Below are 12,809 nucleotides of genomic sequence, written 5' to 3' on the forward strand. Positions count from 1 at the left end.
TAGGGATCCTCAGCTGCATAAGATTATTTCAAACAGCTTTGTGGATGTGCATGCCCCCATTGGTATGCTCTGTGCTACACCAGAGCAAATTACCTGTGGAGTGAGATGCACACTGCTAACAGGAGCTTCTGAAGGAACCAGTCTTTGCTCCAAGAGCAACTGCTTTATTGCTAATCTAGGAAAAGGGGAATGATTTTTGTCCCTTATAAGCAGCTTCACTTTCTCTCCCACAATATGTATATGAACATATCAAGACTCCAACAAATGTGGGCAGTGCTCCTGCACCTAACTACACACATATACCAGTATCGCTATCACAGACCATTGCTACATGTAGTTGTACATGAAATAGGAGTCACAAAAGAGAAAAGTTTAGAGCTCCTTACTTGCTACCGAAACTTGCAATTTTTGGTATAGGTACTGAGTGACACAAGCTGGGTCAGTAATTAAAGGCCAATTCTCTTTACTATCAAAGGCTGACCCAAATCACAAGGTTGGAGCCTGTAGCATACCTTGCTTAGTCTTTGACATATGCCCCATATTTATGTCTTATTTTAATCACATTCCATTAGCTGACTTAAAATATGTTGCTGTGTTTTGGTTTTATGGCACAAGTTAAAGTAGGAGTTTGCTCTTTTAAGCAGGTTAACACAGTGCACTGGAAAGGCATAATCTAAGCTTCCCCATTCCTATCCAATTTAAAACCATTTCAAGATTAATTTCCCCCTTGTTCAGGAAAATCCTTATTGTGGCTGAACTAACAAAGTATGTGTTGCAATAGTCTGCAATGAATGCAGTATTACATTTGAGATGACTGCAGTGCATGTAATCACTGAGATTTACGGGACCCAGCCTGAGTTGTTATTCCCCAGCTCTCCAGAATAACCTGATGTCACCTTCTTTTTAGATGACCAGAAATCTGCTCTCCTCCACCCAATTCCACACAAATACCATAGTAAAGAATCTGCCACAGATTACACATCTTCCACCAGTAAAATTCATACACAGACACAAGTGCAAAGCAAAATGTCATTTTATTTAATTCAAGGACTATTTTCCTTCTAGTATTGCTGAAGGGATCACCTCCTGGGGAATTCATCATTACAAAGTCCCTGTCTAAAAGTTCAAGTGCTCTTGTTGTACATTCTTTTGAACCACAGAAAACAAAGACCAAGTAGGTGGGCAGCTACTTGCAGTTTTATCCCACCTAAATTAGCATTGCTTCAGGCTAGAAAACAATTCAAGTAGTAAAATAATGGAAAATGTTAACCTTTAAGGTCACTACCATATTTTGATCAAAAAGTCCTGAATGTATGAAAAGAACATTTGTACATGTTATGAAGGTGGTTTTTTTAAACCAGACACTGTTGAAAGATGGCAGTTAAGTATTTTGGACCAGTTGTCAACCAGATATTAAAGAGTTCTATCTGAAGGTTTATTACCAATTTCATTATGCAATTCACTGTTCACATTAAGCTCTTTAACAAAAGCAACATATACCCGCACCAGAATCACTGTAGACAGATTTAGTTTTATAGAATGCCCTTCTGAAAATTCGTTTCAAAATAGAGATGCTTTTTTTCTCCAGAACTGTAAAAGCCATAAAAATGCAAAATATCTGTTAGGAAATTTTTAATCAAAATTATTCCTTAATGTTCAAAATAACATTTAACCTCCTACTTTTTCCTTTTTTGTTGTCATCCACATATTGATCAACAGACTAAACAGGTAACAATGGTTCACGTTTTTCCCCCACCTGAAACATTTCTTCTAACACAGGCCCAAGATAGGCAATACAGAGATTCAGGGACATGGATTATGCATGGCAAAGGTAATCCTCTATCATTTTAATTTAGAACAACTCTGATTCTAGCACACAACTTCAGAGTCTCAGTTGTTTTCAATCTGCTCTAAGTCCAAGTCTCCACAGTCTAGAGGAAAGATGCCTTCTTCGGTGCTCTCACAATCACTTGTGTCTTCATCACTTTCACATACTACAGCTGCTTTCTTATAATCCCTTGTTTTGAAGCTACCTTGGCATGACCCGTGATGCCTTACTTCATCCAGCTGTTCTTTCATCGGGCTGGAACCAGGGGTGATGATGTTCATAAGATCATTTGAGTCACATGGGGATGACACAATCGTCTTCATTTGCGTGTCATCATCATCATCTTCATAGTCAAGGGAGCAAAGACTTTTGGAATTTTTTAAAGTCTGCAAACAAAAAACATGAATATGTTAACCATGAGGAGAGCAAATTCCTTAAATTCTTGAGTGGATGGAGAGTATGTACTCAAAAAATCAGAATGCCCCAAGTTTAAAGTAATCCTGGAAACACGAGGGCATGAAGAGAAGTACTTACTACACAATCTGGTTTCGCACAGTTATTTTGCCTGCGGAGCTTCCCACTAGTGAGAATAACTACCAGTCCCCTTTTTTATGCAGAGGGGTCCAAAATCCCAGCTTTAGTCAACTGAATGAGGAATTACAGATGCACAGTTTGATGTTATTAGCTCTCTGGCAAACCCAGAGCACAGCATTTGGTAACATCAGCATTTAGGTCAGACAGCTGCACTGCAACCCAGTCCACAATTAGTTTCCCAAAGTTCCCAAGCATGCAGACAATGAGCCCTGAGGCATCACCTCAGCCAGAGTCCACAAGGCAAGAGCACATTTGGGTAACCTCACACAGGGGAAAACCAAGCTTCTTAGAAAGCACTGTGCTCCAGAATCAGCTTAGTTTGTCTTGTATTTGGTTACTGTTTGAACCAGAGCTCAGGAATTTGAGCAATCTTGTTTAAATGAAAAGTATATTGAGAACAGAGGGGAACTCACCTTTATTTAGACAAAGTAAAAAGAAAACCTCAGTAAAAATGCTACCTCTGTCCCTCAGATAAAGGGATAAATTGTCTAAACTCCTCACATAACTCTAAGGGATCCTTGACTAGAATCCAGAAGCAGCATTTAAGAAGAAACAGATCTACATGGACAGCAGAACTTAAGATTTTAACAAGTGAGAAACTTCCAAGTTCTGCCTTACACAGTGAGAGAAAGGTGAAACGGTCAGGACTCCTCTCAGAGGTGGTTAAGAGCCAGCAGAATAAAGCTCTGCTAGCTTTCATCATCTTACTGGTTAAGTGACTCCAGTTTCTCCTACACATGGCAATCATTGCATTACAAGTAGGTCCACAGGGAACAAGACCAACTTTCACACCCATTTTCAGCTTCCTCTCCCCATTTGTCACTTCTTAAGTATTTTATATTTGTTGATATATTCAGATGAAATGGGAACATTGCAACACTCCCAGTGTGCTATATTCCAGATGCTCTTCTAAAGCACTGGATAATCTATTTCAGCAATGCACACCAACAGCCACACGAGCAGCTTACCAGTATCTTTGGGTGCTTTTTAAACAAAACTTCACAGATTTAGAACTCCCAATTGCTAAGCCTCACATATATATAACTGGGTGAGAGAATGAGGAAACCCCACTGAGGTGATCTGCCTGACTCTTGAAGATCAATGTTATATATGGATCATTTTACAGACAAGCCCACTGCCACTCTGCAAGCTCATACAGTAACTTGGGCATTCCTACATCAAATCTACATACAAAGTTTACTTGTGGAAAAGTCTGGGCAAAGGCAAAAAGCAAAAGCACTTGGGTTTTAGAGTTTAGTCACAGCACAAACAGACTGACTGAACAGCAGTTTTGGTATGGGATGATGCTTCACCATCACTGGTGTCTCAGTATTCTCTCAGCCCACACATCCCACATTGAAACTCTTCACTACTGATCAGAAGTTATGCCTGCACACAACTCTTACTGTGCTCAAACAACTTCCTTACCTTGTAATAGCTTTCAGACTAGAAGGATCTATAAAGGCTAATGTACTTTGCTTGGCCAGACACAAGCCCTAATTTAGGAGGTGATTTATGCAACTCCAAGGCTCACATATAAAGATCAACTTTCAGAAACAACAAAACAACTGTTGACAATAGTTCCATCAGAAGGAATTCACCAAAGCCTCTGTTAGCACATCCAATTTTGCAAGTGACTAGCATCAACAAAATTGGTAACACTGTATGATCAAAAAGCTTTATATTTCCAAATTTCACATTCCTACAAGAACAGTATTGGTATAAAATGTATTTGTTTTCAAAACACTTCTATGCAGCTCACAGCTTATTCACATACAAACATTTGAGCTCCTTTTTCTGACTAAGAAGTGTGAATTTGTCATATTTCCTTAAGCAAAGCAGTGTATTTTTGAAGTTGAAAGTGTTAAAGGATATTTTAACCCTAATTCTATCTCATTGCTTTGAGAAAGAACACATTTCCTGTTGTGTATCTCCATACAGAGGACAATATTTTCAGTTCTTTAAATCTTATAGTAGGTATTGGGAAGGAAAGGGGTCAAAGAAAGGAAAGCTTTGAAAGTTCTGCTTTCAAACCTATAGAAAGGAATTCCCAAGTCCCCCTTCAAAATATCTTTTATTCAATTTACCGCTAGAAATTAATCCAACCACACAGCTGTCCTTCTAGAAGGTTTGTGTACATAAATGGAAAACTGCCTGTTAGCTGTACTGTGCTGAAACCACTTCAATGGGAACTTTTAGCCGGCTTCAACACAACAGCAAGTGCATTCAACTGGTTCTTTGTTCCCCCACTTGTCACAACCTCACCGAACTACAAATAGGTGGATTTATTATCTCACAGCACAATCCCACTTCTTTCACAAAGCAAAAGGTAGAAATTGCAATGCATTCAAGCCCCCTGAACTGCAGCTTTCCATGTTACACTGGTACAGTACCACACCTTTCAAGCACAATTGTGCTCAGTGGGGAGCCTGCGAGTACTTGCTCAATGGTCCTCATTTTATAAAGGATGCTGGACTAACAAGACAAAAGAGTCCACAGTTGGCAATGGATAGAACTCAATCAGCTAAAAGTATTCTTTTGTGTGATGGAAGAAAAAAAGAAACTCAGTTTTAAAAGAAGTGAGGCGATAAAATGTCTGAATATTAAGAAAAAAACCCCAACTTTGTACCAAAAACAATGGCAGGGAAGGAAATAAAAGAAATCTCTCTAGACCCTTGCCATACAAAGCAAACAAGAAAGGCCCAGAGGAGCTTGAAAGGAAGCTAATGTCTGTACTCCTTACTAAACCTCCAGTTCAGAAACCCGCAATACATCACTTTCCAAATATAAAAAGAAATAAAAAGGTTGCTTTTGTTTTACTAACAAAAACTGGAGCATTTGCTACAGTAGTCAAGGGAAAATAAGTCATTTACGTGCATGAAACCCTAGTGTATAATGGGAACAGCAGTTCTCATGCTTCTTCCCTGTGCCCCCATCATACACCACGTTCACCCGTTTCCCCCCCAGTTTTGAATGGGGTGGAAGATACAGCTGCTCTGAAGAGGTGCAGCTGCAGCAGCAGCTGGCACAGAGCAAGCAGCAGAGGAGCCTGAAACTACCAGAAGCCCTAAGCCCGTCCTACTGTTTCTCAGCACTAGTCATCACAACAGGATGGGCTGCTCCCTAAAGCCACAGGCTTAGGAAGAGAGGGAATTCAGCAGACTAATTAGACTAGTTATCTGGCTGTTTCCATTCCTTCCCATCCTGAGACTTGCCTATGACTGCACAGGAGATGCTGCTTTAAGAGATACAGCACACAGCGCTTCTTGACTGTTAAGGTCTTTACCATGAAAGGTGTGTGATGCACTGGTCCTAGTGATGAGGGCACCCTGGAATTTCCTGGAATATCAGCAGCCAATCCAAGTGCAACACACTGAACAGGCATGGAGTAACATACAGCTTTTTCTGATGCTTCCCTGCACCTAGCCAGTGGAGAGAGATGGAGCAAGTTTGATGGGTGGCATCTCTCTGAGAGCTTCACAGGTCCTTATTTCACTTCCTGAGCTTATGTTTCCTATAGATAAGTCAGACTAACTCAAACCCAAATACTCTTACTGATGGTAACTCATACTATGGCTAAGTTTTAGATCAGAAGCACCATATACAGCCTGATGCATTTGTACCTCAGACACTAACCTATCCCTAAAGAGGTTACAGCTTACCCTCAGCAATGATAAAGTCCAACAATGGTACAAATTCATTACATTGAAGAAACTTCATTTAATGAAGCTAAGAGGGAAACTTGAGGAAGGCCTTTAACTTACAGAAACAAACTACTACAAAAGACTGGGCCTAACAGCTCACTGAATCACAATGAAAACTGCCTTTTGAACATACTATCTGACTGACATCACATCCTACCACAAAGAGATGACAACTGGTCCCTCCCTGTAAACTGAGTTTTCACTTCATGCATTTAATTACTTGCATTACTATCATTACTTGTGATAACTCAAGTTGGAGACATGGATGGTGGTGTCCACTGTAAATCATTAGAAGTGTTAGTTGTATAGATTAAAAATACCCCATCACAGTCCTAATCCCTTCATCTTCTACTACTGATAAAGTGAAAAACAGCAAGAAAAATGCTGTCTTTATGTTAGAAACTATTAACCTTTCTGTGGAGTAAAGCTCTTGATGTTTGACTTCTGTCTTGAATAACACTGAGCATTTTGTGAGCACTGAAGTGCTCAGATAGCCTCAGCTTTAAGCACCTTGCATTTAGGAAGAAATACTGCTTCATCAGTATGAAGTCATGCTGACAGGAGGAAAACAATACAGCATTCTTCATAATGTGATATGTTTGAAGCTTGCTAAGGCACAGTTTAAAACTTTTTGGTGAAAAAAGTTAACTGGAAAAGAATTTCTCCCTGCTCAAATGAGAAGTGAAAGGTGTAGGAATACAGGAAGTTTTTCAATTCATGTGTCTAAAAATCCCCACTTCAGTTCAAAACCCACTGCAGATTTTCAAACTATGCATTTGAAATAAACCAAAGGAGAAGTCATTTTTTCCCCCTTGCATTAAGCTACAAAGCAAGTAGTTCACAAAACCATTTCTATTTATGCATTTTGTGGAAAAAGAATCATATCTCTAAAGTATTCCTAACACCTCTATGAGCAAAATCTAATCTCTGATCAAATTCACTCTGAGAAGCAAACATGCTGTTCAGTACTTGCAGCTCTTCGGTTATCCTTCATTTCCCTGAAGTTTCGTATGTATTCTTATATTCAAAAAATGCAAAGTTTGTTTCATCATTTATAACTAGAAAGCAGAAAAAACATGGAACACTGGTTATTAATGGGAAAGAGCAAACACTCTACCATTCTGCCATGTGATTAGGCACTTAACTAAAACAACCATTCCTTACATCAGAGATAAAGTTGCTGCTGCAGCTCTTGTAGTCAAATGAGGTAAATCCTATTTGCAAAGCCAAAGACCTAGTTAAAAACCAATACAAGCTGACATGCAGCAATATGGCTCTGACTTGAAATGAAAGTTGTTCAGTAGTTTGTCTCTTCTGCATCTTCAAAGCTTATTTTAATTTTTTAATGTAGGTGCCCAGGAAGAGAAGTAAACCGACAACAGCTCATTTCACATCAGATGCTAAACAGCAGCATGAAGTAACAGGCTTTCATCTTCCACTAGCCAGACTGTTCTAGATTTAAGCATGCAGTTCTCTGGTCTAGTCTACCATGAAAGCTGATCTATTTATTGGCCTAGATTTTTCTGCTTGTATTCTCAATGATGCCACAGTATCCTTACAAGTTTTGTTTGAGCTATAAGAGCTTGTGATTTAGTGTGGCTTTTCATTTAGTGCTATTAGCTGAAAAAGCACTCATTGAATGGAACAGAAATATTTAAGTGAAATGCTGAATTTGTCTAATTATACTCAAGTATACAAGAACACAAGGCTGTTCATCATGTAAGGTAACTGACAGAAACCACTAGAATAGTTAAAGGCTACAAGTGAGAAACAAAATGCACAAAGACTGGGTGGGGGGAACTGGGGGTCCAGCTCTTTGCCTGAGCATTGCTGCAGTGCATACACAGCCATCACCCACACTGGTTGGGAGGTTTTGGGAACTCTTGAACTGCAGCCTTCAGACCTGTACAGCAACTTAGTTCTTTAGCAAGGAAACTCTGCAGGAACCCATTAAAAGCACTGTTATCACATCAAATTCCAAACAGCCACGTGTGAAGTCACAGGCATAGCAAATTCCAGATACAGCAGGGATTACAACCACTATGGATTCAGCTCAGTTTAAACACCTGCTTCCCCCTTGCCCCAAATTCAGACAAAATTATTCATGACAGGCACTCCATATATGAAATTAAGTTTCACACTCAAACCAAACAGCCTCTTTTCCTTGCAGTGGTTTGCAAAGATCATCTGAACAACTGAGAAGAAAATTCACAGACCCCATCATATGCTTTGCATGCACGTGTGCTCAATTAAGTTCCAACATTAAGTAACATAAGAAACTAAGGAATTTAAGCAGATTAAAGTTTGGCAGTCTAAAGGTGTTTAAACTGAACTTAAGCAGACAAAACACTGCTGCTATTTTTCATTCATTTCTTTCTACATTAAATTTGGGTTGAAGGGGCAGTTTAGTGCAGGAACTCAGGTGCTGGGGTTTAGCAGTCCAGGACCATTCATCATAGGGGTTAACTTGCTTGTTTTTAAAGACAAACTGGAAGCTGAGTTAACATAATACAGTCAAGACCATGATTTAACACCAGTACTACCATGAGGAGTGTGAACATATATAGTAATTTTCCCCTTGTATAAAATCTAGGCCAACATTAAACTGCATTTTAAAAGTTTACTGTATGGAATTTTAATTAAGATGCTGGCATCTTACATTTTCTAATTCAGTGCATTTACGAACAGCAACCTTTCACCTTTCCTGCTGGAGTAAGTATAAATCATGCAAGTTTTTATTATGAGAATGTGGAATTACATTCTACAAACATCAGGCCTACCTACTTCACCTGCATGTAATTAAGTAGAAAGTTGCAACTATTCTTAGTACCAGCCTAGCAAGCATAAATACCTACAGATGCTATGAATTACTCCATTAACTACAACAGAATAGGCCCACACAGTAGATGCAATTGTTCTGAACTGGCTGATAATATAGCATCACACAAAGTAGAACATAATTACATTTGCTTTGTTCAGCTAATAGTACAGTACAAGACTTTGGCCAGGGAGAAAGAAGGTTAAAGCCAAACAAGGCAACTACTGGCTACAGCAGCAGTGTTTGTCTGCAGTGCACTGATGCATTAGAATAGAGGTTTTCTCAAAAGGAAAGAAGCACCACAGAAAGAAAGACTCAAAAGGGTACTGAAATAGCAGGAAGAGTGCCCTGGAAGATGGGTTCTAGCTCTTAAGCAGCAGCTGCAGTCTGGGGTCTCTTGCAGGACCAAAGAAAATGCTCTGCCTTAAGAACTGTATTTGTACACCATGTAGTTATTTTCCTACTTGCTGCTTGACCTTAAGCACATCTCTAATATGGACAGTGGATTTAACCAACTTATGGATAAACTGGAGAGCTGGACAGTGTGGAATTAGGCCTCCAGTTCCAAGCACAAGCTTGAGAGGCTTCAGTCCAGCAAATTCACACCATCCAACTGCATTAATGAATGGTGTGACGGTGTGATGAACAAACAGCTGCACTATTCGTGCTCATGCAGGGATGATGAACACATCTGGTTTTGTAGCAGAAGGGCATGGAGGGAAACAATGTAAGCACATGCTCTCCCCCAACAGAAATGATTCATGTTTTGCCAGAGATGTTCCATCCTTTCAGGTTCAAGAACTTTTACCTTTCCTTTCAGAAAGGAAACAGAGCCTCTGGAAACAAGAAACAAAGTGCATATTTCCACCTTCATTAAAAATACAAATCATTTTACAGAGAGCAGGTTTAGAAAGATGCCCAATTCATCCAGGTTTTAGAAAGATGCATCTAGTTTTCTACGTTTTAAACTGGGAAATAAAGGAAGCATGCTTATATCATTAACATGAGCTACATACACCTCCCTTCACACAGATATACACTGACATACTTCACGGTTGCTCAAAATGAGCAGTAAAAGAAAATTGCTTAACAAGAATACTAGTTCTGACAATATCATCTCTCAGCATTCAAAATCCAAAACCCAAAGACCACCCTGGGTAGCCAAAGCCTTCTAATATACTCATCCTCTGGCAGGGCAATCATGAGACTTGCATACTGCAGTCAGCTCTGAAACAACATACAACACAACAGAGTTGCACTAGATTTCTAGCTAGATGTATTCTAACAAGAGAAAAAGCTGTAGCCTGTGCTTCTACAAAACTCCTAATAATCAGTCACACTCTGAAGTTGACTTCACCACACCAAAGCCTCTTCTCAAGTAACATGATTTAAGTTGACTGATTATGCACCAGAGTAACACAGGACAGGATCTGACCCTTGTGGCTTCAAAACATGACCATGTTGGCTTCATTTCCTGCCATTTATGTGTCATCTATTTTTATAGAGAACTTCTATTCCTGAGCAGTTTAGCCAAGGTCTTACTCCTTCATGACTTTGCTATGAGCTGCAAACAATTACTTTCACAACTGAATCACATATGTACTGATTTTTGCAGAGTACACCCATATACCAGCTTCTCTTAAAATTCCAGCATGTTATTTTTTTATCCTCAGGTCAAATATTAACTTGATATGATGGGTCAAATTTATAAGAAATTAGAGAAGTGAACTCCAAATCCTGATTCTAAAGCTACCCTTGTTAGTTACTGACAGATGTCAGCCTCACCTATATTATTGGGTTATGCTGGCGCTCCATCATAACTAACATTTTAAGGGATTCTATAATTGGACCATAAAGTTCACTTCTGCTGGGAAGGGGGATGGGATAGAAAGGGAAACACAACTTCAGTTTAGGAACAGTTTCCTCTCCTTCAGACCCATTTTTCACTACAGAAATACTCGTCCAAAACAAAGCCTTACAATCTTGTTCTGCAAGTGCACACATGCATGCATAGGCGTATGCACATTTGTGACAAAGTGCAAGTGATGTCAGGAATCTTTTGTCCAACTCCATGCAAAAGCCACAATAAATTCTTGTAGTAGCATTAACTCAAACTGTAGGTGGACTCTCACCGCTAATTATTTCCAGAGACAAGTTGAACACAACACATTGGTTTAGAAAGAACAGAATTAGCACTGTTCACCTTCAATTTCCAATACATGTACTGTATTTTTCTAGGTTAGTATCTGATTTTGGACCATTTTGAACGTTTCCGAAACAATGTGGCTCAAGAAGTGTTCTTGACATCAAGTGGCAAGCTTGACGTGTATTTTTAATACCGAGTCAACCTGTGCTAACACTTGCTTGATAAATACAATTTGGACAAGTTTATTTGTTCAAATACCAGAGCTGACAGCACTTAGGCAGTTGATGCTCAGTGTGTTTCTTAAAAGAAAAGTTAGGTCAGGAAACCACGTATGTGGTCCTTTATCCTCCAGCTGCCCTGAAAAACAATACATGTTTTAAAATACATCATACCAAGTCAGAAGAGAAGCAAAGTATTCTATGATTCCATAAGAAACTTGTGTAAGGCAGAGCCAACATTCAGAATCTTAAAGCATTACAGTAACACTAAAACTGAGCTCAACTTCTCACTGTATGGCCAGCTTCGGTTTTGCTTTATGCTGTAACAGGATCAGTTTGCATGAAAAAGCTGTAACATCCAGAAAGCCATACATTCAAGTATCACACACACTTTGTTTTAAAGACCCAAATTTGTTTACACTACCACAACTTGCAAGCTTCCTAGCATAACATAAATGCTTTTTATGTTTTAGTCACATGGTTGCTACTATAATGAAAACAAATTGGGAAACTAGTCAGAATTCTCATTTACTTAAAATTCAGTACCTGGTAATGCTTCAGTTTTATTGCAGAAGCACGTGTCATCAGCAGCATAAGAACTGAGTACTTCCAGCTATTTGATTATCTGCAGCTAACCTTAACACTAAGCCATCACCTCCCAGATCACGTATGCAGAAAACATCTGCTTATAAAACTATACTCCATTAAAAGTCACATCTAACTGTAAGTTTAAAAAGCCACACAAGCTTCTCCACAGTTTGAAAACACTTGAAAAAGAGCAAATAAACAAGTCAATACTTCCTATCCCAATGGAAGGGCAAACTGACATTACTAACTGATGTAGATAAAATGAATCAGCTCATTTTATGTGCTTCAGACATCTGTTTTGCTTTTATCACACCTACATACCAGTATACACATGCAGCAGGAACTGATCTATGCAATACAAGCCTAACAGAAGGCAAAGTGACAGTTAAACGTAAGACTTTCCAAAGCCATTTTAATAAACCTCTCTGCACAGAAAAACACTCAGGTGAATCAGTTTGGTTCAGGTCTCTTTCAAACGATGACGCATCAAGTCAGAAATTGACTGTCAAAAAGCAAGGCAAGTTTCACAAGAGACAATATTCAGAGTATGGAAGACCAAAGCTTAGTCTCAGAATTCAGAGTCCTTCCATTCTGGTACCATAAAGATTCACTGATCTATGATAAGATACACTGATCTAAGATAAACTGATTTAATGTGTTATTACAAGAACACTGAATATTGAAGGAATCCCCTTCTCCCCAAATTACCCCGAGTTAAACTCAGTTCCTAACCAGTTTTCTTACAGTTACACTGAGATTTCATTTTTTTGCCACAAGATCTGGGAAAAGTTCCTGTATCAATGATGAAACACTCCTACCTCTTCTGCTAACCACCATCTCATGTGGTTCAGAGCAAGCAAAAAAACCCTCAACCCTAATCCCCTGCCACCTGCCAAAACTCAAATGGTAAAAC

General features: G+C 39.1%; 1 protein-coding gene across 2 annotated transcripts in view; it reads right to left on the reverse strand.

The window, feature by feature from the left end:
* Positions 1-1,015: 1,015 nt before the first annotated feature.
* Positions 1,016-12,809, reverse strand: part of FAM53A (family with sequence similarity 53 member A) — a 71,890-nt gene continuing 60,096 nt past the window's right edge. For both annotated transcript variants that reach the window (XM_061359794.1, XM_061359795.1), the window contains exon 5: positions 1,016-2,214. In XM_061359794.1, the coding sequence (XP_061215778.1) occupies positions 1,891-2,214 (324 nt within the window). In that variant the 3' untranslated portion in view covers positions 1,016-1,890. The remainder of the gene's footprint in view (positions 2,215-12,809) is intronic.

Source organism: Neopsephotus bourkii, unplaced genomic scaffold (assembly GCF_033783945.1).
Source record: "Neopsephotus bourkii isolate Nb327-2 ecotype Australia unplaced genomic scaffold, CSIRO-AGI_Nbou_v1 NB_994, whole genome shotgun sequence".
Classification (NCBI taxonomy): Eukaryota; Metazoa; Chordata; class Aves; order Psittaciformes; family Psittacidae; genus Neopsephotus; species Neopsephotus bourkii.